Source organism: Microchirus variegatus, assembly GCF_963457635.1.
Source record: "Microchirus variegatus genome assembly, chromosome: 17".
Classification (NCBI taxonomy): Eukaryota; Metazoa; Chordata; class Actinopteri; order Pleuronectiformes; family Soleidae; genus Microchirus; species Microchirus variegatus.
Genome location: NC_139818.1, coordinates 20,806,120 through 20,822,622, shown reverse-complemented (window position 1 = coordinate 20,822,622; position 16,503 = coordinate 20,806,120). Strand labels below are relative to the sequence as shown.

The 16,503-nt window shown below is 46.3% G+C and overlaps 1 protein-coding gene across 1 annotated transcript; it reads left to right on the top strand.

Moving 5' to 3' along the window:
- Window positions 1-84: 84 nt before the first annotated feature.
- tnrc6ba (trinucleotide repeat containing adaptor 6Ba) lies at window positions 85-14,686 on the top strand. Its single transcript, XM_083903576.1, has 22 exons — window positions 85-214; window positions 2,218-2,304; window positions 2,863-2,884; window positions 3,057-3,497; window positions 3,617-6,721; window positions 7,164-7,328; window positions 7,436-7,680; window positions 7,796-7,867; window positions 8,019-8,219; window positions 8,427-8,546; window positions 8,727-8,852; window positions 9,186-9,356; window positions 9,757-9,915; window positions 10,025-10,229; window positions 10,692-10,859; window positions 11,034-11,177; window positions 11,347-11,490; window positions 11,789-11,881; window positions 12,103-12,306; window positions 12,543-12,610; window positions 12,726-12,865; window positions 13,575-14,686. Exons 2-22 carry the CDS (start codon window positions 2,248-2,250, stop codon window positions 14,149-14,151), a joined length of 6,627 nt encoding a protein of 2,208 aa, XP_083759702.1. The 5' UTR covers window positions 85-214; window positions 2,218-2,247; the 3' UTR covers window positions 14,152-14,686.
- The last annotated feature ends 1,817 nt before the right edge of the window (window positions 14,687-16,503 follow it).

Below are 16,503 nucleotides of genomic sequence, written 5' to 3'. Positions count from 1 at the left end.
TATTACAACGTTAGTACTTATTTACAGTCCAGCAGCTCGTCACGCTCGTGTTTTCGTTATCCGCATACTTACTTGACTCTCCGCTCAGGCGTCGCTGTTCCCGTAGCCTCGACGAATGCCTCAAAAAGCTCAAAAAAGAAAAAGGAAAATCGCACTGAAGCACTTTAGCTAAGCTAGCTAGCACGCTAGCTTAAATTCATATGTGATTCTTAAGGTGAGTGAGCTGAGCGTGTTTTCTGGGCATTTGTGTGTGTGTCTTATAATCGTTTGTGTTTACATGTAATGTCCGTTGTTAACGAAATGGCAAGCAACGGCGCACACTAGCCAAGCTAACGCACTTAGCCTGGCTAGCTACTTGTAGCCGCAGTAACTAGGCACCAGGTTAGCTCACCTAGATAGCACTGGTGTTGCAGCGCCTTTAGCGGAGCTGTGTCTACGTTTCCAGGCTCGGTGTATTTGCTTGTCTGGTGCCGCTGTGCAAGCAGAATAAATATAACCGTTAACCGCCTCGATATTGCAAATGCCACTTTATGAATTTGCACGCGGTTTCGTGTGTCTGCACTATACAAATAAAAACCACTCCTTAACGTTAGCAACCGACGTAAGGTTTCACCAGTCGATGTCGCTTGGCTATTTCCTTTTTTTTTTACGCGATTGGGTTTATTCGACCATAACCCGGCATTGCATCCTAATTTTTTTCTCAATAAACTGCTATGGTTTTAGCGAAGGGATTTCACTTGATTGGATGCTGTTCTGTTCGCTGGCTCGCTGCTGTGTTGGGTTTGTGTTAACGCTGACAGTACAACAGGTAACATTAGCCGGTGTAGTGATCAGAAGGAAGGGTAACAGCTGTACACAGATGAATGCAGATTTGACAGCTCGTATTTATAAGAAACAGCTTCCTGATCTGCCAGTCTGGAGTTCAGAAATGCTTCAGGCACGATGTTGGTTTCGTTTTTCCTCGAATCCAGGAGTCTTTCATCTTGGAAGTGTAGTAGCACTGAGCGAAAACCAAATCCAGACGTACACACACACACACAGTCAGAACTGTTTATTTCATTAGCTTTTAAGCAGACCCTTTATATGTTTGGCTCCAGATCCTGTGGGATTTTGGTTATTGTCGCATCCTGATGTACTGCTGCCGTAAATCGGTGCATTCCTGGCTATAATGCAGTTGAATTACATCACCTTGTATGTTTGTCAAAGCTAAAGTTAAATGAGAATAATTGAATAATCGTCATTGGCTGATTATTGTCTCAACATTGACTGGTGTTCCCAAATGCTGCTATGTATTTTTCTCAAAAGATTATCTGAGCAATTGAGTTTTGTTTTATTCTCTCTGTAATGTATTTCATATCTAGGCTACATAGTATTTGCATTTAAAAACTCTAAATGATCTGCAGTGCAAACACCATTTGCAGACTGGAAAGACTGTTTATTTAAGTAGAGCATATTTGTGCATGATTTGTTTTTCTTTTTAATTAAAAAAAAGAAAACTGATCAAACATAGCAGCCTTTTTCTGGATGCCCCACTATCATATATTGGCCCCCAGCTACCCTAATTTCTAAAGATCAACATCAACCACAGAAAAACGTAATCTTGAACATAAAGTACCATAATGTCATGGGGTTTGCCCACACATGCTTCCTCTGATGTCCCTGTATTTGGCACTATGTGTGAATGACAGTGCATTATTAGGTGTTCTTTGGACTGCATGTTTCTTGTTTCTCAGCTGTTAAAGAGCCTTTGTCAAGAAAAGTGCACGCACTCTATCTTAGATATTAAAGCACACGCGCAAGTCTCGAAGTGGTCACTGGTTATTTTTTCCTCCGCCACATGCAGATTCAGTTAGTCTGCTGATGAGATGAGCTGGCTGACTGAGTTATGCCTGTTGTAATCCATCTAAATTGGTTGAACCTACAAGTGTGATCAGCTTACAGTGTTCTGCATGCTTCTGATGGGGAGAATTACTGTTTGTTGCCCTCACGTCCAGCAGTATTCTTAGCTGTTGTGCTTAATGGCTCATTCACCCAATCTAACATTTAGTTGCTGATGTCTCACGTGGCCTTGGAGCAACTGTGATGTTGTCATTTCCGTCGTCATCTTTAGTTGCAGTCGGTGTTGACCTGTGATTTACCTTTCAATTGAAATGCTCTCCAAGATATGTCTCATTGTTAATTATTTAAAATGGTAAATGTCCTGTTTTCTTTCCAAAGAACAGAGTATCAGGACAGGAGCAGTAGTTCATGGAAGACAAGAAAAGGAAAAAAGACGATAAAAGGAAAAGGGAAGCCTCTCAGAAGGTAAGGCTCATGTTTTCCTCAGGATAATTATGGGGCTAACCATATGCAATTTATAATGTATACATTTTCTGTTTGTTCACACAAGATTGCCGATCTAAAAGTGTAACAAGCCCAAACGGTTTGTTTCTTCAGAACCAAACATGCTGCAGCATGTTCTACAACAATTTGATATTCTGACAGACAGTCGTATTTAGTTTGGAGTGTATTGTTGGCCAGTTATCTGGTTCCTTAACAAGTAAACACAAAGTTTTTCATCTATATTCTTTCAATTTGAAGTACTGTGTGTCATTGTCACATGAAAGTGTGAAAGTACATGGTAATACTAAATGTAATTATAGGCATTTTGTATCAGTTTCCCTCAATTATTTTTGGGGAAGGCCGAATGACTAAATTTCAGATTGAAGCCTCATGATTGAAAATGGGCTAATCGCATGTACATTAAAATGCTTTAGTTGCACTGAGCATAGTTCTGAAATGATTGACTTGACCAGTGTCCTTCTGATGCCTTTAGAGAATGATTTAGTATCTAATGTGCATTTTGTTGTGGTTTTTCTTTAGGTTGCAGAACAAAAAAACAAAGGTAAGCTCAGTTAACTGTGTATGTAAATATTTAGATGTTCTAAAAGTTAAAACATTTTAAATTTGATGGTAAATTTGTCTATGTTTCAAAAGGATTGTGTCATTTTGCAGTATTTGCATGAACGCTTTATTCCTTACCTTCTTCTTTTCTCTCTACCTTGTCCCTGCTACAGTGCCAGACTTGAACAAGCCGGCATCTGCCCAGTCTCCTGCCACTCAGAGCAGCTCTGCCTCCCCCAGCCCTGGACCCACCCCCTCTGCCTCTCCAGCCCCAGCCACCTCAGGCTCTGGCAGTGCTGCCACCCCGTTACAGGGCGGCAACAATGCCAAACGCCTGGCGGTGGCCAACGGACAGCCCACCTCCACCACCAGTTCTTCCTCCACCGCTGGCGGCCCCAGTACTACTGGAAACGGCAGTACAAGTAGCGGAGGCGGAGCCCAGGCGCCGCAGCAGCAACCACGCTACATGCCGAGAGAAGTGCCACCACGATTCCGCTGCCAGCAGGACCATAAAGTGCTACTGAAGAGGGGTCAGCCACCACTGTCCTCAATGCTGCTGGGAGGGGGAGGAGGAGGAGGGGACGGCCCAAATGCAAACATGGCTGCTGTCTCAGGTAAGGGATAGGAATGCTGTCAGTTGCATTTTGAATAGATTGCATGCGAAAAAACAAGGTATATAGTTTGTTTTAAACGTTCCTTTTGACCACTGACGGTTTTTCTCTCGCTCTTTCAGATTCTGGTGCGGCTGCCTCCTCATTGGCCCTCACCTCATCATCAGCTGCTGCTTCTACTACTACTTCTAATTATGCAAATTCCATGTGGGGGGCGAGCTCAGGCAGCCAGACCTCCTCTCAGGGCAGGGAGAAGGTGATCGTAGATGGCAACGACCTGGAGGAGTGGCCTAGCATCGCTGGGAGTGATGGAGGAGCAGCTTCATTTGCCAGGGCTGGAGGGGGCAGCAGCAACAATGGAATGCCTGTGAACAGCATCAGTGCCTCTGGCAACCATTCCTCACCCACTTCCTCGTTCTCTTTGCCCAATGAATGTATGCCGTCGTCTAACAGTGTGGCATGGGGGACAGCTGCCTCCCAGGGTCATCTTGGAGGAGGGAATGCAGTAGCTGCAGCTGGGCCCTTGCTACAACAGCCCTCCTCAATATCCAAAGCCTCCACTGTGCCAGGGAGCCATGATGCCAGTGGCCCCATCGATGGAAGCAGTGGGATTCCAGGTGCCAACTTCAATCCAAATGCCAACCCTTCGGCCTGGCCTGCCCTTGTGCAGCAGGATGGGCCTGCTGCTGCAGGGGAAGGAGGTCCGTCTTCCTTCCATCACCAGGGCCCTGGAGGGTCTTTGTCTGCCAACAACTCTGCTTCCCTGGGCCTGGGAAGTGGGGCAGTTGGGGTGCTGGGGGGTCACCCACCTTTATCTGTGAATCAATCAAGCACCCATCAGCACCAACTTCAAAAAATGCAATCCAGAGACAGAGAGATGGGAGGAGGGAAGTGGAACAGTGAATCAGCGGGACCAAAAATTGCAGGTGGGGAAGGTATTGGTGGAGGAATGGACCGTGGTGTGGGAGGAGGTGGGATAAGTGTGGGAGACCACAACCTTGCCTCCTCATGGAGAGGCCAGCCTTCTTACCCTGCAGCTAACTCCAAAACGGGTGCCTCAAGGACTGATGGATGGGAGGGTGTAGGAGGTGGCACAGGGCGGTTTGGAACTGTTGACGGGGATAATGGGACTTCGGGTTGGGGTCCCAGTTGTCCCAGTTCTACTAGTGGGGTAAGTGCTTGGGGCAATGCTGGAACTGGGGGAAGCAGTAGTCAGACCTCTGGGGTATCTCAGGGAGGGTGGGGATCATCAGGAGCCAGTGGGGAGAGAGCAGTTTCTGGTGGTGAATGGGGTGGGAGCTCTTCTGGAATTGGTGGAGCTAACCCAGGAGGAGAGAGAATGGGTGGAGCCTGCAGCAGCAACAGCAGCAGTAGTGGGGGCAGCACGGCTGATAACCCCCCTGCCACCTCTTCAGCTTCCTCAACAGCCACCACTATGACCAGAGTCTGGGACAATCAGAAAGGTGAAGGTGAAACTGGTGAATGGGGTGGGGGAGTTGTGGGACAGGGAGCACAGGGAGGATCTTCATCCAGTGGTGGAAACTCCCGAAATGGGAGTGGACCTAACAGCAGTCACAGTCGTCCTCGCCCCCCGGCGCCTAATCCTGAAACTGCCTTACAGAACCTGCTAAGCCGGACTGATCTGGATCCACGGGTCCTATCCAACACAGGCTGGGGCCAAACACAAATCCGACAAAACACAGCCTGGGAATTTGAAGAACGTGGAGGACAGAATAAAGGTGTATTTTCAACAGCTACATCAAAACACCCATCTTCCCTTGGTGGCGGTTCACAGCTTTCTGGGGGACCCAGGACCCTAATCACTGAATCAGCGGGTCCAGGGGTCAATCCCTCCCTAGTTTCATCTGCTGGTTCTGGAGAGGGTTGGGAGAGCAGCAGCAACAGTAGCAGTAGTGGGGCGTCTTTGTCCGGGAGAGCCCCACCACCTTCAGGCCCCAACTTGAGGAATCTTGGCGTCTCGCAATCTGGGCCAGTAACTACAGCAGGATTAGGTATGGGGTCAGGGGGAATACCAGGGCATAACGAGCAAGGGAAGGCTACAGGCTGGGGTGGAGAAGGAGTTGGGTCTGGGGATGGCCAGGAAGCCAAGGGTTGGGGCAAGGAGGAATGGCGAGACAGCAGTAGGGCAGGAAATGGACGTGGATGGGCCAGTCATGGGCAACAGGGTGACCCAGTGAGTGGAGGGTGGGGAGGAAATCAGGAAGAGAAAGGGGCAGGGGGTTGGAAAGACACGGGTGGGAATGGAGGAGGAAGTGGGTGGGGATTGGGACAGAAGGGTGGGGCAGGTAGGGATTGGGGAGAGCAAGAGTCCAAATCAAACAGTGGAGGGGGAGCATGGGAAGATGAGAGGCCAAATGCAGGCGGAAACTCAGGTGGGGATAAAGGTGCGGGTTGGGGAGGCTGGGATGATAATGCTCCACGGAGAACGTGGGGAGCAGGGGGCACAGGAGGAGGAGGAGGGAGTGGAGGAGGGGGAATGGGTGTTGTTGGGGGTATGGGGTCCAAACCCAATCAAAATTGGAGTGGAGGAAACAAAATGCACCAGATGCCAAACAGCCAGCTGGGCTCCATGACAGGCCCACAGGCACAACTGCAACAGCAACAATCACAGCCCCGCAATCAGCTGCAACAAGCGTTGGACCAAGGGGCTATGCAAGGGGGTGGTGGGAGGAAACCCATCTCTCAAGCCCAGAATCAGAATCAGAACCAAAGCTCAGGCTGGGCCTCGGGGCCCATCTCTGGTGGCCCTGCAGGAGGTGGAAGTGGATCTGAACCAAGTGGTTGGGAGGAACCCTCGCCGCAGTCTATAAGCAGAAAGAATGAGATCGATGATGGAACATCAGCATGGGGAGACCCAACCCATTACAATTACAAACCAGTCAACTTGTGGGATAAGAACAGTGCCCCTGCTGGTCAGCAGTCACACATTCAAGGCCAGGTTCAGCAGGCTCAGCAGCCTCAGCAGCCTCAGCAGCTTCAGCAGCCTCCACAGCTTCAACAGCCTCCGCAGCCTCCGCAGCTTCAACAGCCCCAGCAGCTTCAACAGCCTCAGCAGCTTCAACAGCCTCAGCAGCTCCAGCAGCCTCCGCAGCCTCAGCTGCAAGGACCTCCAATACAGCAGCAGCAATCTTGTAGGCAGCACGCAGGGCTCGGAGGTAACAGAGACTTCAACGCTGGCAATGGACCAGGGAAAGCTTCAGCTATGGGTAAGGCCACAATGTTGTGATTCTGAAGTTGTCAAAAACAATCAACCATCTTAAAATCTTTATTTTTAGTGGGGCAAAATTATGTAAGAAAGATTCAGTTTCTTGACATCTTTTTTTCTCTTTCTAAAACTGAAACGATTATTGCATCTGCCTTTATTTAGAGGCTTGGTATACTTTTTTTTACAGCCTAGTGCAGTGTAACCAAGCAACAGCAGAGTCATGTGAGATGCAGTCATTTCTAAGCCAGACATGTGTTCCTAACCCAATCTCTGCAATTTGATCTTAAGAACCAGAGTGACAGAAGTCCGACTTATACTGCTAACCTCAGTAATTGTGAAGGTCACTATCTTGACAGTTTTGTCTCTATGGAGTTGCGTCCTAACTCAAAGGATCTCGGGCAGGTTTCTGTGTTTTAATCTGTGCTGTTGATGTGCATCTCCAGATTCGTCAGGTTGGGGGGGTGCTTCACCAGCTAGTCCTACGGTCGACAATGGCACAGCAGCTTGGGGAAAATCCACTGATGCTCCTACGGGCTGGGGAGAGTCTGACAATGCCGGAGGCAAGACAACTGTCTGGGGAAACCCTTCTCCCAACCCCATGAAATCCAGTAAGAACATTAAACCAAAATGAAAGCCAATGAGGATTTATGTAATGCCTGTAAAACAGTTTAAACACAATTAAACCCAGGTAACTTCATGCACTCTTTTCCCACAGGTTCAAAGACTATGCAAGATGGCTGGGGTGACAAAGAGAGCTCTATGGCGGCCTCGCGTCACTCGAGCTGGGAGGATGAGGAGGAAGGAGGAGGAGGTGGGGGCGGCGGCGGTGGCGGTGGCGGTGGCGGCGGCGGCGGCGGCATGTGGAACAGCACTGGCTCCCAGGGAAGTGGCTCGTCCTGGGGACAGGGGAGCAACGGAGGCTGGGGCCAGAACCACGCTGGGAAGAAGCCCAACAACAAGGTGGGATACTGATGATGAAAACCAAAGGGGTTGCTTTTTTTTAAATACCAATGTATAAAATCGTAAAACTTAAATTTACGATTTTAAATCTACCCTTTTTGATTTTGTGTCTCAGGTCCCATTGAAGGCTGGTGGGGATTCATGGATGGGCCCCATTAACAGACAATTCTCTAACATGGGCTTGCTGGTAAGAGGGAAAATGTCTTAATCTGTCACTTATTACTTGAGTGTTATCATGGCAATACTTCATGTGCTCTGAGCCGTAATGCTGCAACTGCACAACCAGGATTTACCGTGTGACAAATGTCGATGATGGTGAGTTTTCTTCTGCTACATAGAATGATGATCCCAGTGGCCAAAACATGGACCTGGCTCCAGGTTCTCTTCAGGAGAAGAAGATGGAGGCAGAAAAAAGAAGCATGGGAATGAGTGATTACAATGGAGACATGCGGAAGGTAGGACGAGTAGGTGGCATGGCGTATCGTCCTCCTGGTTCAAAAGAGACATCACTTGGAGACACTGGGTCCTACTATGACAAGGTAACATCCCAAAGCCGCAGTGTCAGTCTTATTTCTTTTGTCCTCGTCTCGATAACATCTTGTCCTTTTATCACAATCGTCTCTTCCTCTTGTGATTCTACCTTTTCTTCCTGCTCCTCCCTCCCCAACTCTCCTTGTCTGAACCTTTCCCTGCCCCTCCTGTACCACCACTCATCTTGGTCCTCCTCATGGCTGTCACTATGACAGACCTTGCCTTTGACCAATCAGGATGGGTGCCTTGGGGAGGAGGGTCCTTGCTCTCTGTACTCACCACCCACTGTCTACAAGCCCCATTCCCTCTTCAACCACACTATCCCTTTTAGACAAGTAAGATAACTCCTCCTCTTGTTTCTGTCCCGCCATCTTTACATTACCCAGAACCTTCACAGACGTCTTAACATTAAATTCTTTCTGCATTCTTCAGATATGCCTCACATTTCCCTTTCAAATTCACATTTCTCTGATGTGCTACGTATCCTGTGCTAAATTTTCTGTCTTCAATCGCAGGGCGGTCACAGTATGTTTGGCGGTGGTGGAGGGATGGCTCAGTCAAGACACCAGCCAAGTGTCCCACCCATAAATCAGTCCCCAGGGATACGAGCGCAAGTGCCTCATCAGTTCCTGTCGCCTCAGGTTCTAATGCTTTTCCTTGCACTAAGCTATAACTGTTCTTTCTGCCTGATGATGACGTTATCTTTCACAATACCTTTTATATAGTGTGTTATTTTCAAGTTTGTTCTTCTTTGAGTTGTGTGTGGCTGCTTATCTTTAAAGAATATACGTTTAAATGATTCAATTTAAATCACTCACTCGGGCTGTTGCACTGGTTTAACGCCCTCTAATGAGAACATGGAATGGAATCACTGTTAATTAAACAGTATGCGTATGTGGTTGCCAGCGGTTACGGCACCTTAAAGCATTTCTGTGGTAACCGGTGTGCTTATTTGTCATGGCGTCTGTCTCCAGGTGCCAGGCTCCGTGCTGAAGCAGATGCCCCCTCCCAGCGGGAGCGTGGGGGGTGTCGGTGGCATGGGAGGAGTGGCAGGCGTCGGGGGAGGTGTGTTCCCTCCACAGCTGTCCCCACAGCACATCGCCATGCTCAGCAGCATCTACCCACCTCATATTCAGTTTCAACTGGTGAGAAGCGCCCCAAAATGCACCCCAAAGTGTTGGAAAATACTTCTAATGTATAAAGAATATACACATATTTGCCCTGTATCTTTCATTGTATCACATTTGTTGAATATTTCTATTGTTCAGAGTCAAAACAGTTAAATAATGACATAAAGTGACATAAAACACCCACTAAATCCTTCAAATTAATCCCCTGAATTAGGTTTGTTTTCGTGGGGAAAAAAATAGCGTAGTCTAATCTGTGACTCACTAACCAAGTATTTAGATGATGACAAATAGCCAAATAGTTTGTCAGTGTGAAGCTTAAAACTAATTGATGCCATTGCATTTCTTCCTTTCTCCGTTGACGTCTTCACTCCTCGTGTTCCTTCTCCCTCCTTCCTTCCATTCCGTCTTTGTTTAGGCTTGTCAGCTCCTCCTCCAGCAGCAGCAGCAGCAGCAGCCACAACAGCAGCAGCAGCAGCAACAGCAACAGCAGCAGCAACAGCAACAACAACAGCAGCTGCTGCAAAACCAGAGGAAATTCACACCAAATGTGCGGCAGCAGGCTGACCCTCAACAGGTACACAAACACATGCACGTACAAGGTCATGCTCGGATATATCACAGACACATTTGTTATTTTTTTTAGTTTTTAACTCCATGCTAATGACTTGTTTTTTTTTTCTTAGTTGGCCAGGATCATGGCTGTGCTCCAGCAGCAGAGGCAGCAGCAGCAGGTCGGAGGCTTAGGCGGCAGCTCCAAACTCTCCCCCTCCCACCACGGTGGAGGTGGTATCGTGGGTCCCAAGCTGCCTGTGGTCGATCCCCTGCCCCACCCAGGACTGTCGGGATCTGTAGCCGACATGCATCAGAAAAACCTTGGCCCATATTCTGGTGAGAAACTGTTCCCGGGGAGGAGGAGGATGTTTGAAAAAAGATGTTTTGACTACAAGCCCCCTTACACCAAAATATTCTTAGTAGCATAGTTTTATGCCGTAGTCGTCCATCCTGCTCTCTTGTGAACATCTTTGTTAGTTAAAGGTCACTTTGATGTCACATTGTTTTTATGTGAATTATCAACAATGCCTGCATTGAATTTCATCACATGTGGCAAATGTTAACTCATCTTAATTCACTTAGACTCGTGGATGACCCAATTTTTTTTAGTTGTCAACAATCATTTTGACCTCATAACAAGATCAGATAAAATGATTTGATTTGATTTTCAAAGAGCACTAAGTCTGCACAGAAGAAAGTGTTGGCCAAACTTCAAAAATTTATGACACACGTTCCCTCAAATTTATTAATAAGATATCATGAGTAAATGAATCATTTATACACATTTTTCCCATGTAGGTTTTGGTTCTGGGGTGAACCTTCCAGGTCTGGACCTCGGTGGGTCAGTTGTCGGGGGACCCGGCGGCATGAAGGACCTTGGGGGGCAGCAGTCTCGCTTCAAATGGATGATGGAGGGCCAGTCCTCTCCAGACACAGCCTCACCTGAGAATGCATTCCATAAAAATGGTGAGCTGTTTAGATTTTTGTGAGGGGCTTTTTTTTTGCTTCCATTTTTAATATAAACCTTGTGTTTCATCAGAAATGGAATAAATGAGTCAGATAGTGTTAATGGAATTGGATGTGAAGAGGATTTGCGAAGCCATCTGGTGTTCAGTGATATAACTGACAATCTCATCACAGGTCCGGTCACCCCCATAAAGATGTCCGGGGGTTTGCCCTACTCTCATTATGACATGATGGTTGGAGACGGCATGAGCGACAACTGGCACCGCACCCCTGGCAAGATGGTTACCAAGCCTGCCGCTACGACCACATGGCCCCCTGGTGAGTGATGAGTCACAGTTGAAGTCATTTTCTGTTGTTGAACAGGAGTGAGTTTAAATTTCATGAGATTATCTAATTTGAAGAACCTGTTTCGACCTGGTATTAACATCCAGATTGATATGTTTACTCCTTGCTCTTTTGTAAATGCGCGGTTTATTCCGTCTTGTAGAGTTTCAGCCTGGTGTACCCTGGAAAGGAATCGACCGAGTCGACCCTGAATCCGACCCCTACATGACCCCAGGAAGCATGATGGGAAATGCAGTGTCCCCCAACCTCAATGATACCGAGCACCAGTTGTTACAAGACAATACAGGTAAAAAAAAAAAACAGTATGCAGATAATTGACCTTGTTTTTTTTATATATTTTTTGTTCTTGTAAACCTGTTTTTTTTTTTGTTTTTTTTTTACAAACTTCACTTCTCTATATCTTAAAAAGTACATTGAAGACATTAGCTGTGATTCCCAGGATGCATTTTAGAATTTAGCAACATGGGGAGCTGCATTGGCAGCAAGTAGACAAAAAGAAATAACAAACACATAGGAATGATTCTGTTTCACCTAACTCCAAATTAAATGCAATTTTAAAAATTGTTTTGTGTAATTTTTTACAGATTCCACCCCTCCCCTCAACACCTTGCTGCCTTCACCTGGTGCCTGGCCCTACAGTGCCTCAGACAGTCCCCTCAACAACGCACACAACTCAGGTAAACACACACGAGGACACACCATTTCATTCCCTTTTCTGCTTTTAGCCTTTTTTTTAATGTTGTGTATAAAGAAGTACATTTATTTCCACATTAATGAGAACTCATTAAAAATCCCAAACGCTGAACAGTCATAATTTAACCCTCCATGTGTAATTTAATGTCCAAACTATTGATTGTTTTGGTCTTTTCTGAATGTTTGTGTATATATAACCCAACAGTAAAGTACACAGACTACAAGACCAGCTGGCCCCCAGAACCCATTGGACACAAGTCCTGGAAAGCCAGCCATGGCAGCAACCAGAACCAGCTGTCCCGCCTTCCTCCAGGACTCGCCAGTCAAAAGCAGCCGTCGTCTTCTCCTTGGTCAGGAGGAGCCCCACGATTGGCTGGCAGGGGCTGGGGTGGAAGCTCGAGCACCACTGGTAATGTTTTGTTTTTTTGTTTTTCATGCTGTGGTTTCAAGGTTGTACGCTAATCCTCATTCAAGTGCCGCACTTTGCCAGAGATAAAAAACAGATGTCTTGGACACAGTGCTGTACATTTGATTTGATGAGCAGCAGCCAGGCTTGGATTAAAACACTGTTTATAATTAATTACATTTGACAAGCTAAAGAGAAAACCGGAGTATTGTTTACAGGTATTCGCTCTCGCTCTACAGGCTCGACCTGGAGTGACGGAAGCTCACGGGAAAGCTGTTGGCTGGTTCTCAGCAACCTCACACCACAGGTACGCGTTATCTTTCATTCAGTTTGTTGTCGTGCTATAACGCTGAAAACGCTGCTCTGAATTCTATTTATTCACTCTTACATTTTACATTTACCACTTTTGTAAATGGTGGCAGATTGATGGCTCTACGCTGAGGACCATCTGCATGCAGCACGGCCCCCTGCTGACCTTTCACCTTGGCCTGACCCAGGGCACAGCTCTAATACGCTATGGCTCCAAACAGGAGGCGGCCAAGGCCCAGAGCGCACTCCACATGTAAGTCTTAATGTTGTCACTCTCGTGTCTGTGTGACACGGTTCCCGCGGGTCCTTGAAAATTGCCCTAAAATAGTCATGTGTCATTGAAAGTGCTTGAATTTTGTGCCATAAAGAAAGTAAGTTGATATTTAGGTAAATGCTGATGTGTCCTTGTTTGTTACGACAACACCTACTGGTTCACACGTCCTGCATTGCTTGATGTTCATAGACTAGGCCTTTGTAGAGTCACTATAACTAGTGGTGTTGCCCTACCATGAAGCTGTGTAGGCATATTTGGTCCTTGAATTTGAAGGTATTGGTTCTGGAAAGTCCTTGAATTTGATGTGAGGACCCTGGTGTGAAGTAACTGAAGCTGAAACGAAGATACCCATATAGTACTCACATTTCATTTAGAGAAAAGTGTGTGTATCGAAGGAAGATTATGACGTGGAATATTCGTGATACCAGGAGTAACTTTCAGTTTTAGTTTGTGTTAGTTATAAAAAAAAGAAAAGAAATCCTTGTTTCTCGTTAGTACTTCTCTCTGAACTGAAGCAAACAACGGCAGAGTAGAGAATTAACTTCCTGTACCTGAATGGTCATGTAATATAAGTTTCAGGCTTTTATTATGGACGCAGATTACTTCTGAAACGGAGCATAAACTCCATTTTTCAATGATAAATGTAGTAGTAGTTAAAAAAACTGTCTTTCCCTTTGTTTTCTACCAGGTGTGTTCTGGGAAACACCACCATCTTGGCGGAGTTTGTGAGTGAGGAGGACGTGGCTCGCTACATTGCACATTCCCAGGCTGGAGGAGCAGGTAGTGGAGGGACCACGGCCAGCTCCGCAGGCTCCGGGCCTTCATCGTCCTCTGCAGTCGGGGCCAACAATAACCAAGGAAGCTGTGAGAGAGGTGGAGTAGTGGCCGGCAGCAGTGGAGGAGGAGGAGAAGGAGGCTCCACAGCTGTAGGAGCAGGAAATGGAGGAGCCGGACCTACCAGCTCCGGGTGGCAGAGTCTGGACAGCACAGGCAGCTCATCGGACCAGTCCGTCACCCAGGGACCCGGGCTGGGCATCTTCACCCAGTGGAGCAGCAACGGGAACGGGGTGGGTGGAGCTGGAGGGGTGGACGCTGGAAGGCAGGGTCTGTGGGGGGGGATGGTGGGAATGGGCGGCATGGGCGGCGCAGGTTATCCGAGCAGTAGCCTCTGGGGTTCCCCGTCCCTGGAGGATCGTCACCAGATGGGCAGCCCCGCCTCACTGCTTCCAGGGGACCTGCTGGGCGGGGGGACCGACTCCATCTAAACATCCGACTAACACACACACACACACACACACTTAACAAGTCCATATTACACACGCGTCACTCTCTGTCCTTATTTACTCACAGAGATGACGTGAATTAAAGCTACACTGGTCACCTTACATGCAGAAAGTCAACATTTGTAAAACACACAGGCTGCATTCAACACACACACACACACACACATTTAAGTCACTTAACTTTAAATGAAGACAATAGTAAAACTTGAACCGGGGGAAAAAGGTGAACTCCATTAAAAACTCTTTAGGACTCAACTGGACAGCTCTTTGTCTTTGTACTCTAAATCCCACCATCTGCATTCAGAGACCCAGTCACTCAGGCATGCACTGTAGACAGGCTCAGCCAGAGTCATACACGTCAACAAGTTTAGCTATTGCTGTTTTTAGTGTGCCACACTTATCTCTTCTCTTTTTTTTGTTTTCTTTTCTTTTGTATCACTATTTAATGGTTGATTCTCAACAAAAAAAATCCAGAAAAAAAAAATATCCAGACTTGCAAACTGAGCCCTCGTAGACCTAGCAGGCCGTACTTCTGAGTTCTCACGTTTGGAAGCTCGAGAGTGGGGTGGGGGGGGGCTGAAGGGATCTGGAGTCGGTAATGAAAATATGGGACAGCGCCACACTACTGAGTCAAACGGACGATCAGCAGCCCTTTTGAGACGAGGAAAGTGAGAGAGGAGAGTGTTTTTTCGTAAAGGTACTGACACCTTCTACCTTGGTGGAAATATGCCATCGACATGGGACCCAGGGTTGTTCAAAAATAAGAAAATTTAAACAGAAAAAAAAAAAACAACATTAGCCAAACTTGCACTATATGCCTTTGGGTTTGTTGTTGACACATCATCCACACAAAAAAATATCCCCCTCCTCCCATTTTTTTTGAAACAGAGCTACAACAACTACACAGACCTTAACAGGACGACTCGATGTTACAGCAGCAGTGGCCTTGGCTCACAGCGCCACGTCAGCAGCATCACGCCGTCTCATCCGTTTCCCACGCTGCTCTTATATTTGACAAGCAAAATTGTATCTCCTCGTTGATGTACGTCGGTTGTTTATTATCATTATTATTATTATTATATATATTTTTTTTGTTTTAAAAAAAGAATTGTGTGAACTTTGTGGAAACCCAGAGATGTCCTCTTTCTTTTCTTTTTTTGTTTTTGCCCTTCAAACACTGACCTCGCTACTATATTTTTCTTACTCGAGAATTCAAGTTGGTTATTCTATATTGTCATGACGAAAACGGTGACTATGATCCACTTATTTACTCGCCGTACGCGGCGCCCTCCTGCCTGCCTGTGTGTGCATGAAGGGAGAGTGGACGACGGTATGAGCGAGCGGAGGAAGACGTGATGAAGACCATGTCTGTCTGTGTCGATGCTACATTGAATGTGTTTCTTTTTTGTTTGTTTTTTTCTCGTCCACGAGAGATTCACGAGATGTTTGTGCGTGCGTGTGCGTGGATGTGAACAGGTTTGTGTGCTTGACTGACTGTTGTGATGGCTAAAAAGTTCAAAAACATTGGCACTATTGCATACGTCTCTTATGTTTTTTTTGTTTTGTTTTTTTAGCAGCATTTTGTTCCTGTTTGTATTTTTTTTTTTTTCTGTCAAATGCAATAAGAGAGTGATATTTTGTTTTTAAAGACAAAGCAACCAACTGAAGGCATTTCTATTACGATGCCAAATCCTATCATATACCAAGCTGAGCTGGAACAGTGTTTTACAGACACGTTAAAAGACATTACATATGTTTAACGGTTTGTTTGTTTGTTTATGTATCAATTTAAATTAAGTCGGTCTTTATTATCACTCCTGTTCAGGATGTTATCATTTATTTCAGATGTTACAAAAGAAAAAAAAAGGAGAGGAAATTAATTTAAAGCAGAAAAGAACAAGATAATAAAGATTGAATTGAAGGTTATGTTTGTTTGTTGCTTTCGATCTGTGTGATATTTTCGATGCCGTGCTGATGTTTGAAAGGTTCTGAGGCGTCACCTGCTCCTATTGGACGATACCACCTGTCAATCACTCTGGTGTCCAAAATGTCTACTGTGGAAAAAGGCCTTTAATTGGCAAATTAGGTCAGTTTATTACAGCCCTTTTTACATTTTTCAGAATGTAATTTGGGGCTTGAGGCAACACAGTTGATATAGTGCAGGGTTCACCAACTAAATTTAATTTCGCGTCATTACATTTGCAAGATATGGTGACAAATAGGTCAATCTGACATTCTAAATTGACCGTAGGTGCAATTTTAAGTGTTTTCTGCCTCTATGTGGCCCTGTGATGGACTGGCGAACGAGTATCCAGAGCTGAGATTGGCACCATC